Here is a 19,988-nt window from a genome sequence, read left to right on the forward strand (position 1 = left end):
AGAGATGGGGAGTGGGGATAGAGGAAGGGAGGCGGACGAGGGCGTCGACGAGATTGGACACGCCGAAACAAGGAAGGAGCTAGGAGACATCGCCAACTGAGGGAGGGAGGAAGATGGAGGAAGTTGCGACTCGACGAAGGAGGACGAAGAGAAGAGGGGAAAAAAAATCGGAGGGTAATTATGGGAAAAAAAATTATTAACCCCAGAATCGTGAAAAACCCTACGCTTCCAAGGTTTTCTTATTTCGGGTTGTATTCCCACTTTGCTGATGTGGCGGGAATCGTCCATTACCGAGAATCACTCATTACCTAAATCAAATAAGATTTTGATTAATAACCTACCAAAGTTATCAGCGATAACCTTGAACCAAACACACCCTTAATGATTCTAAACATTTCGTTTTTTCTAGAATTCATCCTATAAAGTACAAACTGAAAAAAAAAATCATGAAAAAATAAGCCCGTAGCTCGCGTGCGCTCTTTCTCTCTATATATATATACACACGCACTTTGGGCAACCAACGTGGATGCCTCCCGTGTGAGAGGCATCCACGTTGATCGTCCAGTGTGGAGGTGTAGGATGCCAAATTCTTATATTATGTATTTATGTTGCTTAGTACGTAAGATAATTTTATTTTATTTTTTTAAGTTTAGGGTTTAATCATTTAGGATTTTAACTTTAGATAGAATATAGTATTAAGTCTTTAAAAAATTACATTAGAGATTCACGAGATGTGTGACATAAGGTGAGATATTAAATTTTACAATTCTACTAATCATGAGATAAACAGTCCGATCTCATATTTCATTCATCTTCTAAATTTAGAAGAACATCATATTTCTCATATTTTATAATCCTACTATTGCACCCCATTTCTGAATTAATTTTTTTTAATTGGCACTGGTATCCAAACTTATTTGATGGGATAAAAAGTAAATTATATTTTGTCATTTATGTGAACAACATTTTATCCCACTTTTTTTTTTTTAAAAAAAGACTAATTCCCCCAATGAGGATGAAATGTACATTAACAAGACTTCCGGGGTTGTTTTCACAAAAATCTTAGGAAAGAATACGATTCCGTGCAGTAGACGAGATTTGGCCTCTCTAAAACCCTAACGTTTCGAACTTGAAATACGGCCCAGTGAAGCAGCGGTTGGGAGTGGCGCAGGTCTTTCTCCTTCCGATTTGCGATGAACATTTTGAAGAATTTTGCATGTAAGCGATTGAATCCACTCCTGCTCAGATTGATTCATTTTTTTTCGATGTTTCCACGATCCTCTCTCGTTGCATCTCATGTTGAAGTTGTAATTTTTTTTTTCTTTTTTTTTTTTTTCCAATTTTCTTCATACAAATAGCTAGTCGTGGCCACTCCCTGTTTCTTCTGACCAAATGTCGTCCCTTTTCTGTGGAGACGGCTGAGTACGCGAAGAGAAACTATGCTAATAACATATCCGAGTACAACACCGTCATCGGGTCCCTGATCGGCCAGCGAAGGTAAGTTCCGATGCGCCCCTTCACTGTCACGATCAGTTTTTGTGTTATTTGATATTTATTGTGTTCCAGAGGATTCTTGTTGAGGGATGTGTATGAAGACATGATGCTGGACGGAGTCCAGCCAATGCGGGACACTTTCCACGCTCTCATTGTCGGGACCATGAAGGGGAACCGGCTTCAGGATGCTTTCTTCTTCCGCGATGAGATGAAAGCTATGGGTTTACCCCCTGATGTTAGTTCTCTTACTTTCAAAATTTATTGGCTTTTCAAAGTTGTTTGTGGTGATATGTGTGGATTTGCAAATACATACTAAGTGCCTAATGTTTGTACCTGTAACAAGGGATGGTAACCTTTCGATATAACTGAGTTGAAGCATTAATTTTTGAACTTTCAGGTTAATCTGTACCACTTTTTGATATCAACTTGTGGGAAATGTAAGAATTCTGATGCAGCCATCAAGGTGATCTTTTCTTTATTTGCAATGCTGATTCCTTTTCCCATCTTACTCGAGATATCTTGATTTTAGTCTCAGAAAGATTTTGCAAGTTATCAATATTTGTGCTTCAGTAGTTGATTACTTGTTACCTAAGCACATTTTTGTACTTTAAATAACTGAGTTGTTTTCTATTTGTCTTTTCCAAAGCTTTTGGAAGAAATGAAGAGGCATGGAGTCAAGTTGAAAGGTGAAACCTACATATGTCTCCTTAATGCCCTTGCAACAACAGGCCGTACAGATCAAGTGTATGTTGGTTCTTGAAATACATATGCTTCTATGGTTCCACTCATGTTATTGTTTAGATTTGTTGCAGTTATGCATGAAGTTACTTTTATTCACATTATTGGACAGTGATATAACTACCTTGTTTGTCTATCATTTTTAGTGGTAGTTAATTTTAAGGGGATAACTTATCCAAAAGCTCAAAATAACTTATCCAAAAGATTAAATTCTTAGGTATTTTTTTTTTTAATTTCTACCTGTATATACATGTGGAAGGGTGAAGTAAACTTGATTGGTCTAAACACAAGACATGTGGACTGACACTTGATTTGAATGTTTTTTTGTGGACATTAAATGATTGTAAAGGCGATGGATTAAATATTATGGTAGAGACTCAATATTAGTTTAGATCCTTCTTTGGGATCTAGCAATATGATGCTCTTGACATCAGTACATTTTCATCATGCATCTAGATACACATTCACATGCTTGATCATGATAGTAAAGGGAGAATAAACGAATTATAGACTTTTGGTAAGGGTATATTTGATGTATATAGTTTATACACATTTCTGCATTCACTCTGATGCCAAAACAATGATAAGTAAACAATCCATGATGATCCACTTTTACCAAAGTAGACAATTAATATTACTCCTTATCTTGCTACCTCCACGGGTAGGGTTGTTGCCGTGTGACCTAGAGGTTACGAGTTTGAGTCGCGGAAACAACCTCTTGCAAAACAAGGTAATGCTGTATACAATAGACCATTCCCCAAGACTTTGCATTGGCGGGAGCTTTGTGCAGCGGGCTGCCCTTTTTTCTATCTTGTTACCTCCACTGGTCACTGTTGATCGTTGACCTTGTTCCAACCATGAGTGATACACCTCACTACCTCATAGAGTGCTCTTACTATCTCATCCAAAGGACGACAATATTGGGTATTCTTTAGAAAATAGTCTGATTGTTTTGATTTTAGAGAGCAAATGTGGAATCATTTACCATCATACTAAAAAAAATCCATTAAAGTCTGTTAAAATTTTATCTTAACATTTCTTCATCATTTTTGCAATAACTTTATGCTTGCTCACACATTATAACACTCAGAATATGAAAGAAAGAATCAATCAATTTTTGTCTCCTTTATTGGTATGATTTTTAAGGTGCTGTTTCCTACAAAGTACATAGTTTTCCAACTATGCCATTTTAATTAACATTGAATAACAATCATTAGCATACATTTCAATTGGCATTTAACATACATGTAATTGAATATAAGACAAGCTGTATATCAATGAAATTTTGGTTATCTGTTGATATTTTAACTATTAGTAGTCATGATTAATAGATATTATTATTGGATGGTGGGCAAATGACAATGGCATTAGTATCATTGTCAATACAATTAATTTATCAGTGTTAACTGTTGGCAATTTACTTCAGTTGATATTCTGATTCTTTCTAATTGTTCAAAAGGAATCTTAACTTTCCAAAAAGCATGCACAAGTTATCTATTTGAGTTGTTGGCAAATGACAATGGCATTAGTATCATTGTCAATACAATTAATTTATCAGTGTTAACTGTTGGCAATTTACTTCAGTTGATATTCTGATTCTTTCTAATTGTTCAAAAGTAATCTTAACTTTCCAAAAAGCATGTACAAGTTATCTATTTGAGTTGTTTAATATATGCTAGATGTTGCATTGAAGAGTATTTTTCCTTTTCTACAAAAATTATGATATGAAAATTTCCTATTTATAACATACATTACTTTTAGTTATTCATTTGCCATCTAAAAATAAAGCAAACATTTCCACAGTATATTAGAATCTGGTTCTTTGATATGTCTATTTGGTTCTCAGTTGGTGAATGACTATGGTATATTTAATGTCATTCCCCATATAGTTTGAGTGTGAATACCAGGAATGTATCGAATAATTTTGCTGCAGTTACTCATTTAAGAAACATAGTGTAGGACCAGTGTGAGTCGTCTTTTTTCTCGTTTTTGTCCTTGGTTCGTCTTTTCTAACCATTCGTTAAATCTGGCCAACATTGGTATATTGTCAAACCTCAAAACCCTGTAGCCTGATTGCTCCAACACATGGTAGTGTATGTTTCATATAACAGGTTTCTTTTTGCTGTCATATTTTTTTAGTCAAATTGCATTGTCAGATATTGTGGCCATATGAATATGACCTTATTTTGCATTTGTCATTTCTGAGGCAGCTTATTAAGAATCTCTTTTTAATTTTTATTGATACGCAGAGATATTTTCTAAGCTTTTATTTTACTTTTGACCTAACTTTGGATGAGAGATAAAGATATTGTTATAATCAATTGAGTCTTTCTTCAGTTATGCCATTGTTCGTGATATGACTGCTGCTGGTCTTGGGTTAAATAAGTTCTGTTATGCTGGACTTATAAGTGCATATAAGAATAAGCAACCAACTACTGAAGAAACAACTACAAAGGTATGTAATTTGTCTTTCCTTTTACTTCTGTTTACATCAAAACATATTATAATTTGTAAAAGTTTGTTTTGTTAAGATCATTGAGCTTGTTAAGCAATCAAAAGGATGGTCTTCTGTTGAAACATCAACCGACAGTGGTGAGAATGTGATGATGAACGTGTCAGAAGAGGAGTTGTACAATATTCCTACTGCAGAATATGTGCACAGAAGGGCGTTTATAAACAGGAATTTAACAGTGTATCATGTGGCTGTGCATGCTTGTGCAGAGTTGAAAAGCAAAGGAGTATATTTTAAATTCTACTGGAAAATTGTTTTTTTATTATTTTGTTGCTATATGCAGTTGTTTATTATTTCCTATTTTCTATGTTCTTTGGTAGACTCTGGAAACAATTCTTGATATGATCAAACAAGATGGTTATTCATTTGATGCTTTCATTGCTATGCATGCAATGAGGTAAGTACTATCTACATAACATATGATTGTATCCTTCACTGATTTTTTGCTTTTATGGAGTTGGAGACAACTCAACAGTACTATCTAATTATTAATTCTCCTCAATGCTTAAATCTTATGCTGCTGAGACTTGTTAAGATGATGCATAAGATGCAGTCATCATTACAATTTTTTTTAAAAAAAATTGTTATACTGAATTTGTGTCAAACTGCTTCAGGAACAAACATGTGGCAACATGAAGTATTCACTTTTATGTCCTAGGTTGGCAGGCTTTAGATTTCTGCTTTCTAAGCTTGCAGCTGCATGACATTACTTTGTGGTGCATTTTTGTGCTCTTTTTTATTATTAAAGGTCTAATGGCCTTTGGTGACATTGAGAAAAAAACTTTTCAGAAACTTCATCTTTTAACATATCATGGTTAGTAGTGTATATGTTTCTTAGTATGTATTTTCTGCTTGACCTTTTTTTCTTTCTGTATGTATTCTGTATATCTTTGTGAAGGCTTAATCGAATTAAAATTTTATAAAAGATAGACTTCTTTATCTGATGAGTCTATCTATGCTAAGCTGACCTATTGGATCAGCATCTCCAGAGAAAATTCATTAGTAAATAGCAATCTGAAAAATGTGGATGCTCAAGGATTAACCAAGTGAAATTGTTTATTTTTTGTGATTTAATGATGTAATCTTGTTGTGTATATTCTCGCGGTGATCAAATGCTGAACTCCATTTATCAGTTTTTTATGGTAATGCATTTTCCTGTCATAGACACGTTTAAAACATCCTGTTATTTAATATTTGCTTTCTGTCTAATCTATGCCAGTAGTGTGTAGTACTTGATTAGCATGCAAAACTTGGCTATTTCAAGTCTTGGTACATTGTCATGGGTGCAGGTGCTACTTCAATTGTGAGGATATTGATTCTGGTGTTAAGATCTTTGAAGATTATACAAGGTCAAGACCCCCACTTGCTGAATTATGTGCGGTGAGTTACTTGAAAAAAAATTGGTCTTACAGTTAGTACGAAATATGATGTTTTCTTCCACTTGGTATATTCTCATTTATTCCTATGTTCATTTTATTAGCATTTCAAATTTATGCAGTATCATTCTTCTCTATCGCATTCTTGTGATTTCTGTGACATTGATGGAAGAAGTGCAAGGTATAAAATGCTTGAGATTATAAAATGTAAAATGAAAGATGAAAATGGAAAATCAAACAGTTCAGGCTTGGAATCCCATAGATTTTAAAAATAATAGGCTCTACTAGATTTTTCTTGTCCTGAGTTATTTCTGCGAGATTAATACCTTCCCGAAATTCTTTCAATCTGACCAATTTATGGTACTTTTCTATGCCATGGTATGTTCAAATAATATGTTATAATTAGTTTATATCATGTTCCATTACTCTTTGGAAAGGTTTTTGATATCTATGTTTTGCGAAGATATACTTCTAAGTATTTTTTGTTGGACTATCTTAAGAGAGATTAACAAAGAGGCTAGTAATAGGAGGATAGGAGTCTGGGAGAATTCTTGTGTTTTTGAATTGTATACTTTTTTTTGTAAAATAAATATTCTATTCTCAAGTATATTAATTTTGAGTCCTTTACAATTTTATTCAAGGTTTGGAATCTTGTACCATGTCAGGTTGAAACGGATCATTCTAACAAATTATTGACACTTAAAGTTATTTTTAGTAACTTGTGTTCTCACAACACAATGTCAAAAATATATCATATTGATAGAAAGTACAACAAGAAAGTATTATGAAATGTTATTTTAAATAAGTTGTATAATTATTTTAAACGAGTTATATAATTATCTTCTCTTCTTTTTTTCTCTTCATTTTTATTCCTCATTCGATCTCTAATTCGCTACCAGCATCATATGTTGGTACATTGTCACGGGATTGAAACCGTGTTGTTCTAAACAAAGTCTGAAACTCCAGCATATTGAGACTTTGAACCTTGGTTTTTTAGTCTTATATTGTTTTTATATAGACATCATGTTCATTACTTTTTGGAAAAGTTTCTCAGGTTGTGTGGTTTTTTTGGATATCCTTTGTTTTAAGAAAAAGTGCTGTAAGTACTCTTTGTTGGATTATCTAAACAGATTAACTAGAGGCTAGTAATTGGATAAGAATGTGTTACTTTTGCATTTTTGAAATGTGGAATTATCTATAGCTATCCTATTGTCAAATATAGTGACTCTGAGGGTACTTTATAGCTTCATTAATGTGCTATTGATTTTATAGAATAGCTTGTAATGCTTCCTTCATTAGCAGCATTATTTGATACTCCTTGTCATTGAAATTACTCAACAATCTTTGAGCTTGCACTTTGTTACTTTTTCTGTCTAATTTACCTCAGTCATAACATGTTTTCTGACACTAACAATACATCCTATGGACATTATGCTAGTTTTCGTATTGTACTTTTTCTCCCTCGACCTTAATCTTACAGTTAAGAGTTACCTATACATGATCTCATATTCACACCTTCATCCATCTAATTTGGAAGATAAGGAAAAGAAGGGAAACAAGTTTATAGAAGAAATGTTGTTTTATTTGTCATTTCTTTTGTTCACATTATGCATTCAGATCATTTTAGACTGATAAGCTTTTGCTTTAGCCTCAACTGCTCAAGAATTCTATTTTTTCCCTTGAACTTGTGATGTTCAGACTCTGGCTGAAGGAGCGATGGTTGGACACACACCTAGAGGGATGCAACTTGCTCAAGAGACTCTAGTATTTAGTTCTTCTAATATTGGATTTTGTTTGTGTTTTCTCCATCCAATACATTCTTTGTTATCGATCTGATGAAAATTTCAATTTCTCATAGGAGAAAATGCATGCAAGAGGAATTTTCTTAAACACAAAGATGGGAAATGATCTTCTGCTTGCTGCAGCGGGAGAGAAGGTACCTGACTTTAACCACTGGCACTGCTCTGTTTTTATTATTCTGCTCTTGTGATGTACCATACTTGAAAATTTTCAGTTACATGCACCATGTTTTAATTCTATTTCAGTACCAGCAATTCCTTCTGAAATTTTAATTTATTTCCATTTCTGCATATATTTAAGACTTGGGCAAACTGTAACTTTATATATTTATTATTTCAATAAAACAACATTGTAATTTTGTTGTTAACGGGATTAAATAGGCACTACTTCATTAAAGTAATAGATATTCAAATTATTTTTCATCCTCAAATAAAAGCTAGATAAATAAATTTCTAATGGCAGTTGGAAGCATGTTGTTGAATTGTAACAAAATTAAAATTTAGTGCATAGAATTCAAACATTTCAAAGGACTAAAATTGGTAAAAAAAAAAAATTATTTGATTGAAAATCTGAAAGCACGTGTTAATTCAAAACAAACAAGGTATGTCCTATATTTTATGATTAGCCCTAACTTTAACTAGGTCGCTTCACAAACTTTTGTTAGATTTTTTCAATTGTGAAACTTCACATAGTTCTCCATCTGTGTTTGCCTTCGGTTTCTTTTTTTCTGGGAAAAACAAAGTTTGGTTTTCAGATTGTGGCTAACTTGAATCCTATTGGGACAGACGGGTGGATACACCACTGCAAATTACGTATGGGATCTTTGCCAGAACCGCGGAATCAATTCAAATTTTGCTGCTGTTAAGGCTTATTATGAAGGCTTAAAGGTACATAACACTTTCTGTCCTTGGAAAGTTACACTCTGAATCTTTTCCTTTCATTTTTATGTCTCAGTTTTACTACATTTTCATATCCTTTTCTGCCATTTCACTCCAATTGGTTTTAGGAAAGAGAGATCCCTCCAGACGATCCTAGGCTTGTAACGGTCGGGCGCATTTATGACAATCTAAATCTTAGATTTGGAGGAAGGAGAATCAGAGTGGACCGGTAATACTTTCCTACATTCGGATCCTTGACGAGCAGCAACTGTTTTCAACGCTTGATGCAGAAGATAGCGTAGCGGCTTAGACTGAATCCAAGTATTAAACTCTCTGGAGTGCAAAAGGCCTTTAGTCTCTCACGCACTTGCTTAGGAGTGTTCAAAGCTCCTTTCTTTAGATACTCATCGTTTTTAATCCCTCAGTTGATCGTTTCTCAGTTGCAATATTAACATTTGTATTCCAGATTTATTCACACACTCTAGAGGCCTCCTATTAATCTATCCACTAATAAAGTGTGGCTGTTTCTGCTTTAACCAATTGTATTAGAATATATATATTCTAAATTCTAATTCTATGAATGTGTTTAGAATATCCTTTTTCTGGATCTGCTTTTATGCTGTTTATAAAATGCTTCTGCTTTGAAGGGTTTAGATTGCTGTTAGGATCTTGGATCCCTATTTTTACAAATAATTCCATCTAGAATTATTTGTAAAAGTCAACCTATTACAGATATAGTTAATTAATTTTTCAGGAGTTATTTTAAAAAGTCAACTGGAATCATGCCATCATATTCTTATTACATCATCTAAAAGGCTTACTATGAAAAACAGCGATTGAAAATACTTTAAACATTCTCAATGCGTCACTTATTAATGAATTATTGTATTTGAATCGGCTCTAAAAGAGATTTAGAGTTTCTATAATTATGTAACTTGCTACCAACAAAATAAAATATATAGAAAAAAATTCAGTAAATTCATTGCACAACACTTAACAATTAATCATGTTTTCAACTCCTTTTCTTCTTCTTATTATTGTCATTATTGTGTTTTCATGAGATCAGTTCTAGGTTAATAAATAAAATCAAAGTCAAATGAAGAGTTTAATCATTTTATATAATTTGTTTCACTATTTTGTAGTATTTATAATACAACATCATAAAATTTTAATCAACTTGCTCTATAAATCTCTCTGCATCATCCAAATCACAGATCAAAATTCAGTTGGAGAAGCAGGCAATGGAGAAGAGATCAGGCTCAAGCTACTGCTGGTTTTGGCTTCTCCTGCAAATTCTACTGATTTCTGTTCTCGGGCTTCATTGCCACCGCCCTCCAGGTATAAATAAATTGATGCATATACACACCGTTTTAACTTTTGAAATGTCCTAAATCTTTCACATGAACATCTACAGATTCTTCGTCTTTCATAAGCATCGATTGCGGAATCGGTAATGGCACCAGCTTTGTCGATAGCACCACCGGCTTAACCTATGTTTCCGACGATGCTTACATAGACTTGGGCCAAGACTACTCCATTGACTCGATCTACCTATCCTCCTTCGGGGAGCAACTAACCACCTTGCGTAGCTTCCCCAACAGCACGCGTAGCTGCTACACGTTGCGACCGGTGGTGCAATACTACAACTACTTGGTGCGCGCCGACTTCTTGTATGGCAACTACGATGGACTCCACAGAGCTAACACAGTCAAGCCTTTGGAGTTCGATGTCTACATCGATGTTAACAGGTTGATGACAATTAGCATACAAAATGAGTCGTTTACATATAGTGCAGAGGTTCAGATCGTTGCGGTGGCCAACAATTCTGTCTCAATTTGCCTGGTGAATACCGGCAATGGAGTCCCCTTTATATCGTCCTTGGAGCTGAGACACATGGATTCCTCTTTGTACACGCTAGTCAATAACAACTCATATCTTCAAGTCTACCACAGGCGAAACCTGGGTGCAACTCAAACCATAAGGTCAGCATCTCCTATCTTCAAGTATATATATATATATATATATATATATATATAAATGAAATAATAAAATTATGTTAATATTTTTTTTTCTATTCACACTAAAAATAATTCTAAGATTTATTAGTAATTTTCATAGATGCATCAATTAAGGATTAGAGTTCGAGACTCAGCTGTCGCGTATTATTAGAAAATTCTCTCATTAATCAATCAAGATCCAGAGTTCAAGGCTCAGTTGCGACGTATTATTAAGAATTTTTCTTATTAATCAATTAGAAATTTAGAGTTCTCTTTAATCCATCATCTTAGAAGTTTCTATAAATACCTTAGGGTAGGATTAGAAAGTATACTTTTCTTGACTTTTTGGCTAAAATCAAATATTTATTCTTATTAGTTTAATATCTAATATAAAGAATTAAATTAATTTTTTATAAAGGAGAGTCTGTTACGCACGTGTTCATATATATATATATAATTGATATGCTGCGGACCTTCATTTACAGATTCGTTCAGATCGGACTTAACTCGGGGCACCTGGAATTGATTTAGGCGCCCGTGAGTGCCATGGTCTAGGCGCTTGGATGCATTCAGTATTTTTTTTTTTTTGAGTATATTATATGTATTTAGGGTTCAAAATTTTAGAATTTAGGAGTTGAGTTATAATAAATTTGAACCAATAATATTTTTCTTCTAGAGTTCATGCTTCCCTCTTGGGTTATAGTATTTATGATAAAAAATTTAGATGCATTAGTATATTATATGTATTTAGAGTTTAAGATTTTAGGATTTAGAAGTTGAGTTCTAATTTGTTTAAGCTAATAAGATTTTTCCTCTAGTGTTTAGGCTTCCCTCTTGGGTTTTAGTGTTCAAGATAAAAAATTTTAGTTGCTCATGGGGTATAATATATATATCTAGGATGTTTCGAATTTAAGATTTAAGGAATTTTAAATTTTGAAAAAATTAAAATAATAATAAAAAAATAATCGAGGCGCATGAATTAAATCAAAGCACCTCAACCAATTTTTTTTTTTTAAATCGAGGCGTCTGAATTAATTCCACGCACCTCAACCAACAACAAATGGTCCATAGAGTGTGTGTGTATATATATATATATATATATATATATATATATATATATATATATAAGGTTTTTTTTTACCTGGGTGTTCACGCTAGGCGACTAGCATAGGCAACCCTCGTGCAGAGGCACCTCCAATGATGGGAGGAGTCTCTCGCTAAGAGGTGCCTACGCTGGTCATCCAGTGTGGGTGTGCAGGGTATCAAACCCCTATGTTGTCATGATCTCCTGCAAGACTTTTGGTCTATGTCTGTGTGTGACATGTGCTCAAGGCATCTGGAATTGATCTAGGTCTCGTGTGCTACTTTTTTTTATTTAAAAAAAATCTAAATTCTTTAAATTTTAAATCCTAAATATTATATCCCAAAATACTAAATCTTAAACCCTAAAAAAAATTAAAAGAATTATACACCCTAAATAATATACCCTAAACATTAAACCCTAAATCCCAAATCTTAAATCCTAAACACAAAACTTAAACAATAAAATAAAATAAATAAAATTATGCGCCCTAAATACTATATACTATACCCGTAAGCATATATATATATATATATATATATATATATATATATATATATATATATATATATATATATATATATATATATATATATATATATATATATATATATATATATTTTCATTTTAGTTTTTTTTTTATTTTGAACACTATAACTCAAATCCTGAATCCTAAAGGCAAAATCTAATTGGCTTAACCCCGAGCTAAAAAAAACACTGAAAACAATTGAGGCACCTCGAATCTCACTCATGAAAAATGAAAAAACGGTTATAACAATTGAGGCGCCTTGAATAGATTCAAGGCGCCTTAATCATGCATAGATGTGCATGAAGAGTCGGGCAATATATCATTTTTTAATATATATAGAGGAATTTGATATGTTTTACTCCTTACGCCACACTTAATCTTTTTTTTTGTTTTGATTTTTTTTTTTGTTTAATACTATAACTCAACTCTTAAATCCTAATTTTTTTGTACCAACGTGATGCTAGTTTAAAATTAGCGTTGGTTTCAAATGTTGATGCTGGTACATAATTTTTTTGTATCATGTTGGTGCTGGTCTTTAAAGACCAGCACCAACCAACACCAACTCTTGTTTCAAATGAGTACCAATTAGCACCACGTTGGTAAAAAAAAATTAGGGTTTAGGGATTGAATTATAGTATTAAATCCAAAAAAAATTCAAAATGAAAAAATTATAAGAATTTAACACTGGTACTGATTTCAAACTAGTGCTGACCAGCACTAATACTGGTGTTGGGCTGGTGCTAATATGAGGTGCTGATCTTTAAAGACCAACACTACCTTGCATGTAGGAAAATGAAAAAAAAATTATTGCAGATGAGAGAGGAAAATAAAAAAATAAGTAAAAACCACGTCAGAGCACCCATGTTGGATATCACCCACAATTACACAGGCATCATTCTTTTATATTTTTATTTCAAAAATATCCTCTATAATATAAAAAATATTACTCCAACTCTATCAAAATTATTATATCAAAAAAATATTATTATATTAAAATATTTTTTTATAAATTTAGTTAAAATTATTTAAATTTTATATTTTTTATAGTGATTATGGTTACTATAAAAATATTTTGATGATTTTAATTTAATTGAATGATTTTTGATAATTTTAAATAACTTAAATTAAGTTAATAAAAATTATTTTAATATAATAATATTTATTAAAATTAGCGACTGTATATTATAAAAGTTACAAGTCAATTATATTCCATAAATAATATTATAATGAAGATATTTTTTTTAAAAAAAATATAGGATGGAGTGCTTTTAATTATTTGTAAAAAATATTTTGTACTTGTGTATTCAACTGTTGACAAAATGCATTGTAAAAAAATAAATTAAATTTTTGACAGCAATAGAAAAGAGGCGTTCCTGTTTTTTTTCCCGAATCATCAGGGACCCACCAATTTGCTTTTTAATCAGAGACATCCCTTCTAACTTTAGTCTTGTATATTTATACTCGTGCCCTTCGTATTATATTGTAATAAAGAAATCGTAACGACTATACTGCATTTGGTAGAAGGTAATCTTAATTATATTATAATATTAAGTATTTTATTTGATATCGTTTTAAAATTATAATTTAATATAATCAGAATTATTATAAAAGATAATAAAATTTTTTAATTGGATTACAAGATAATCCGAGCGTAGCTAGGATTTTCGATTAGGAGGGATAATTTTTAAAAATTCATGAAACGAGAAAAGAATAACTTACAATTCTTGGAAGATCATTGCTTTTGAGAAAAATAGAGAGGAAAAAGTAAAAAAGAAGAACTTTACTTTCTTCATTAACAACCTTGCTTAGTTTCGGCGAGCTCGATAATAACACAAAGAGAGCAAGGTAAGACAAAATATGACTATTTTGTGTTAGTGTGTGCACTTATGTGCCAAGACACTCCTTATGTATTTTGTGGATAATTATTTAATAAAAGCAATAATTTATCATTAATTATTTACTTTTCTGTACGCATATGATTAATGATAAAGTCCCACAGATTAATGGGTATATTAATATGAAAACAGTCCTTGATCGGATAGATATCTAGAGGGAACATGGATATCTAGATCAACGCTGAGTATGACTAGGTCGAGATAGACCGGAGGGATGGATATCCAAGTTGTACTTGGGGGTGCCTTGAGTTTAGAGGTACACTGGACACGATCCGCTCAAGAGGAGACCACATATTAAGCATCATTGGTTATTCCTCTTATGAACGAGTGTAACTGATTTTTTGACTTGAGGCCTTCATTTATTCTATGCGTGGAGTTATGTGCTTTGATGCCGTTAAAAGCAGTCTTTAATCAGATTGTGATTAATACGGTAGTTGGGTGTATGACAAAGCGTAGAGAGAATAGTGTTGAGTCAATAGAGGATTCATCGCTCTCTTGGATTAGGAGTTAACATCCTGGCCGCTTGATAGAGATATTAGTGACTCAAAATCCATGGCCATGGGAAGAATGATTTATCATTCAAGAGGAGTCTATTATATCTTGGAAATCAAGTAAAACAATTAATTTGGTAATGATGCATAATGTACCGAATTAATTGGGATGTAGGCTTTAGATGAAGAGATTGAATTACACAGTAATCGGTTCATAGTGGTTTACAATTTATGACTGATATTAATTTTATCACGTTGGGTGGCTAAAAACTGTTGCTAGACGGTTACCTTAGTCTGTGTATGGATTTACACTGCATTCGTGTATAAAACCTAGAGGGTCGCACGCATAGCACGTAGAAATGAACAAGAGTATCGGAAGCGAGTCGAGATCAAGATCAAGATCAAATATGGATTTATTTGATACAAAGAAGAGAGAATTCGAATAGCCATAATCATGATGATTAATGGAGAATTCGAAAAGTCATCATAATAATAATTAATGAAGAATTTGAAGAGTTATCATAATGAAGGTCATAAATGAAGAATTTATGGAGCCTATAACTCTTCATCTTCCTTATTAATGAAGATCATAAATGATGAATTAATTGAGGACTCGAGTCTTCGTATTCCTTGGAAACTATAAATAGCTATCCTCGGAAAGATTCAAGGTAAGGATTTCATTCTCTCCATTTCTCCTTCGTCAACTTCGTCTTCCACCGAAAGAGATCGGTAGTGCTTCCAAGACTTTGTCGATCCAAGTGGCTAGCACCTAACGGATCGTATCAAGTTCGTGATCTAGTGCGCATGGATACCGCTAGAGGAGTCACACGTGGGGCTCTTATCTGTCTATCTATCTGTGATATCATTCACACCTATCGAGGACTCGAGGTATGTTTTTATATAATTTTGTGCAAAACTATATGTACCACGAAAGATCCATGATTCAATATATGTCTTCCGCTGCGCTCCGAACCCAACATTTTGTTGTGCCAATAAAATCCTAAAAAATATCAGAAGAGGAAGAAGATAGTGGGGTTGATGGCTGCTTGATCTTGTTGTTAGAAGAGGGCAGCAACTGGTGTTGTATTTCTTGTTTGTTGGAGAAGAGAAAGGAGAAGAAAAAAACTCGTGTGCTCTAGAAGAAGAGAGGAAAAAATTGTAGGTTTACTAACGTTGGAGAAGAGAAGCAGAAGAAGCAAATGAGGAAGAAAGAGGAAGAAAAAAATAAAAGAGAGGAATGGGTGAAGGGTTGACATATGATACGTTGGGATGTAACATTGTGCAAAAGGCGGGTCCCGCCGCCCAGCGGCCCCCTAGGCCTGGCCCCACAGGGATCCTAGGAGGAGGTAAATCAGCGGTGAATGCTGGCCCGGGTAAAGCGTGGTGTCTCCGGAATTTAACACAGCCGGCCCAGATTATTCATCCAGTGCGCGTCCGTGGACCTTCGACCCTACGACTCATTGTGCAAGGATGCCACGCTTAACCGGTTGATCCAGCCCGCGGGGGCCCGTTGGGATGTAACATGCATAGAGAGAAGAGGGAGAGAAAAAAAATGAAAGGTTTCATCAAAAATATCCTAATTCTTTTTAAATCGTTCGAACTCATTTAAACATTAAACTTGGTTCGGTCATAATTCAACTTCAAATCAATTCTAATTAGAACTAACATAATTCTTATCTTCATATCTACCCGTTGAATTTAGTTCAAATTCGATTCAATTTTAATTTAGTTTCCTTACTTTGTGCTTACGATTTATTTCATCTATTTATTATTATATATTTTATTTTTAAAATTCAATATTTAACATTTTAAATATTTCCTATTAGAAGTGGTACTAATGGATAACTTAGATTATGAACTTTCAAAATATATGATCAATTTCACATTGAATAGTGAATGACGATAAGCACTTTTATATATATATATATATATATATATATATATATATATATCTTATTTTTAAATAAAATGTGAGAGGGGGTGGTCGCACCCCCTCTCCTTAATGTGGCTACGCCCCTGATTACGAAGTCATTGTTTTATTAAAATTTAAATATCATCACTGTCGGTCGTCGCCGATCGTCGCCCGCCGCCGCCCGCCGTCATCCGCTGTTGTCGCTGGTCACTAGCCGCTGTCGTTGGTCGTCGTCGATCATCACCGGCCGCTGCCGCCGATCGCCGCCAGTTGTCACCTCTAGGCGCCGTCGCCTCCGGGCGTCGCCGTCCACTGTCGCCGTCGAGCATTGTCGGCCACTGCTGCTACCACCTGTCACCGCTGCCGCGGTCATCAATGTCGTTGCTGCCACCACCTGTCACCGCTGTCGCGGTCATCGATGTCGTTGTTGCCACCATTGCTAAGCGTCGACCGCCACCTCCGGACACCGTTGGCCACTACTGTCGGCCATTGACACCGGTCCCATCACATACTACTACAGTCATCGACGGAGATCATAGAATATTTTTATCATTTTATAATAATACGAATTACATAATAGACATTAAATAAAAAAAATACAATCATCGTTTAATGTAATTAAAATTACATTACATTATAATTATAAATTTAATTACATTACATTATGATCCGGTGGTTAGAGCACGGGACCCCCTAACGAGGGGTCAACGCCACGTGGAGGTCAAAGGGCCAGATGGTCCGTCGAAGAAGGGTGAGCCGACCGGACTCATGAGAAAAGGGCAGGCCGATCGGTCGGCCAGTGAACATCTGTTAGTAAAAGGCGCCCTTACAGGAATCGGGGTTCCGACGCTCAATGGAACAGTAAATAATGGCCAAGCGGAAGTCAGGCTTGGTTGAAGATATAAGGTAGCATAGTGCTAACAGTCCTTACGTAGCACCCGCCCGGAAGTCTCCCCAGCATATCAATGCAGACGACAGGCGGGACGTGATGGGCGGGCCGCCCGGCCGGCGCAGGGGATGAGGGCCGTCCGGACGACGCTCTCCGTCCAGCCGGCCGGGCAGACGTTCCGACCGGTGGTGGGTAGAGAAGGACAGGAACATCTTCTGACAGCCGTCAAGTCCTATGGCTAGGCCATACTCCAAGTCTGACAACGAGGTGTTCTGTTGTCCCATCGAAGACGTGCGTGGACTGTAGCAGTATGGCGTCAGGTAAGCTTTCTGACAGATACATACCGAGGCATGGGCTGCGGACACATATTCGCCTCAGTGGACGTGTAGGAGCTCTTTCACCGCTCTATATATATAGAGTCACATACTTCGCCGGAGGTACGCGTTCATCACCTTTGGAGCCACTTCTTTCACTGCTTGCTTGCCTGACTTGAGCGTCGGAGGGTCGTCGCCGGGAAATCCCTCCCGGCCCGACTTCAGTGCAGGTTCACCGCCGGTTCTTGCGGACGATTGGAGACCCTCATCAGCAACCGGAGAGCGTCACGTACCCAGCGTCCGTTGATTCAACATTCGGACAGCATCACATTACATTACGGGCAATTAAATGCAGCCTATATTTATATTTTAAATATGTTAAATATATATATTGTAACAATTATGTCGGACGAATTCAGGATTTAAACGAAAGATTTAAATGAGAAACAATAATGAAAATGATGGAGGGTCTGATTAAAAAACAAAAAACTTTTGCCCTTAAATTTTAACCCATATTTGCAAAATAGTTAACCGATGGAGGGTGAATTCTAAAAACTTGGGGAGTCGTTTTGAGATGTTGTTGCGGTTGAATAATTAGGTATCCAACGGATCCGTACGATCGCATCTGGAGAGAGTTTACGTTTTCTGATTGGACCAACATCAACACCACTCAGCCGATCGAATACGCCTCCAATGACCAGTACAAGGTACCGGTGGCCGTCATGCAGACGGCGGTCATCCCCTCCGGCGTCGGCGGCGACATTGAATTCTTCTGGGACTTCGCCGCCACCGGGTTTCGCTACAATCAGTTCTACGTCAACTTATACTTCTCCGAGTTCGACGCCATCCTCCCCATTCAGTCCGCGGCCGTCGACATCTTTCTCAACGGCGAGATCTAGGAAGCGGACTACGCCCCTCCCTACCTTGTGGCGGGATTCATCTGCAGCATCGCCCCCCTCAAACAAAGCGATTCCTATAATTGGCAGATCAAGCCCAACGACAGCTTCAACCTGCCTCCTATCTTGAATGCCTTGGAGATGTTTTCCCCCATGTACCTCGCGAACGTGACGACCAATGAGAGAGATGGTACGTTATCTGCAACACATTCTTGTTTTTTCTGATGGAAAATTTGAAGTTGTGATCTTGTTTTTGTAGACCAAATGTTGCCTACCGGACACTCTACGAATTGCTTCCCCGATGCTTTTATTCTCTCCGCTCTGTTTTTTAGGGAAAAATAGTTGCTTTGTGTTTGCTCTTGGTTTTATCGGCAAAGAAGTGGAGTTTTTTGGGCATGTTCTTTACCATACTAATTTTTCAACATTATATAACAAGAGTTGAATACCTTGTTAATTAGTTGGATATTCTGATTGTTAGAACGTGCTTAATTTTTAGTTGGATACCTTGTTAGTAAAGATTAAAGCTTTAATGAGTTAAAAACAAAAGAAGATGCATATTCTGATTGTTGGAACGTTGGCATTTGAGATATTAAATTACATCAACATTATTAAATAATGTTTCTAATAAAAACAAGAACTTAAAAATAAATTTAATACAAAATTAAGTAAATTCCTGTAAATTCTGTGGATGGTGTCCCAAGGCAAGATATCTACTCACATGCATGAAAGGGTTAGCTCAAATTCCCATCTTATGCATGATAACTATGTGGGCATTAGATATTTGATTAAGTTACTTTAGCTCTTGAATATTCAAACTTTGTTCTCACAAATCAAAATAACCTAAAAGCTAAATAATTAAAATTGCGCTTGATTTAGTAATCTTATTTGTGGCCTGAACCATTCGAATTCAATTAGATTAATTATGTGATCAAGGAGATAATTAAAAAAAAAGATAATACATGTTAACAATTTGACGTAAATCTTGAAGATTGTAACAAAAAAAAAATGAAATAGAGAATAAGATAAAAGCTATGTCAGTTTGAGCTTTTAAAGGAAGAATGAAAACAAAACTTTTTAGTTTTTCTTATTTCAACAGAATTCATCAGTTGTAATATTTTTTACAGATGTTCTACAAAACTTTTACTAAATCATTGTTCTCTTTTTTTATGCTGTTTCATTTTGTAAG

The 19,988-nt window shown here is 34.9% G+C and overlaps 1 protein-coding gene across 2 annotated transcripts; it reads left to right on the forward strand.

Moving 5' to 3' along the window:
• Positions 1–1,080: 1,080 nt before the first annotated feature.
• On the forward strand, positions 1,081–9,401 carry LOC121979195 (pentatricopeptide repeat-containing protein At4g35850, mitochondrial-like). Of its 2 annotated transcripts, none has more exons than XM_042531127.1 (13): positions 1,081–1,218; positions 1,359–1,497; positions 1,567–1,729; positions 1,892–1,957; positions 2,141–2,238; positions 4,570–4,687; positions 4,764–4,970; positions 5,065–5,141; positions 6,034–6,124; positions 7,819–7,884; positions 7,979–8,056; positions 8,706–8,807; positions 8,927–9,401. In XM_042531127.1, exons 1-13 carry the CDS (start codon positions 1,194–1,196, stop codon positions 9,029–9,031), a joined length of 1,335 nt encoding a protein of 444 aa, XP_042387061.1. In that variant the 5' UTR covers positions 1,081–1,193; the 3' UTR covers positions 9,032–9,401. The 2 variants fall into 2 exon arrangements, with proteins under 2 accessions (XP_042387061.1, XP_042387062.1); XM_042531128.1 differs by having other exon boundaries at positions 1,101–1,218; positions 1,415–1,497.
• Positions 9,402–19,988: the final 10,587 nt, after the last annotated feature.

Source organism: Zingiber officinale, chromosome 5A, assembly GCF_018446385.1.
Source record: "Zingiber officinale cultivar Zhangliang chromosome 5A, Zo_v1.1, whole genome shotgun sequence".
In the NCBI taxonomy this organism is placed as follows: domain Eukaryota; kingdom Viridiplantae; phylum Streptophyta; class Magnoliopsida; order Zingiberales; family Zingiberaceae; genus Zingiber; species Zingiber officinale.

What these genes read in the sequence shown, in the direction of transcription:
- LOC121979195 (XM_042531127.1), top strand. Translation starts at nt 1,194, where the DNA reads ATGAACATTTTGAAGAATTTTGCAT. An exon ending in TCCCTGATCGGCCAGCGAAG is followed by an intron (nt 1,498 to 1,566) that starts GTAAGTTCCGAT and finishes ATTGTGTTCCAG; the next exon opens with AGGATTCTTGTTGAGGGATG. An exon ending in CACTTGCTGAATTATGTGCG is followed by an intron (nt 6,125 to 7,818) that starts GTGAGTTACTTG and finishes TGTGATGTTCAG; the next exon opens with ACTCTGGCTGAAGGAGCGAT.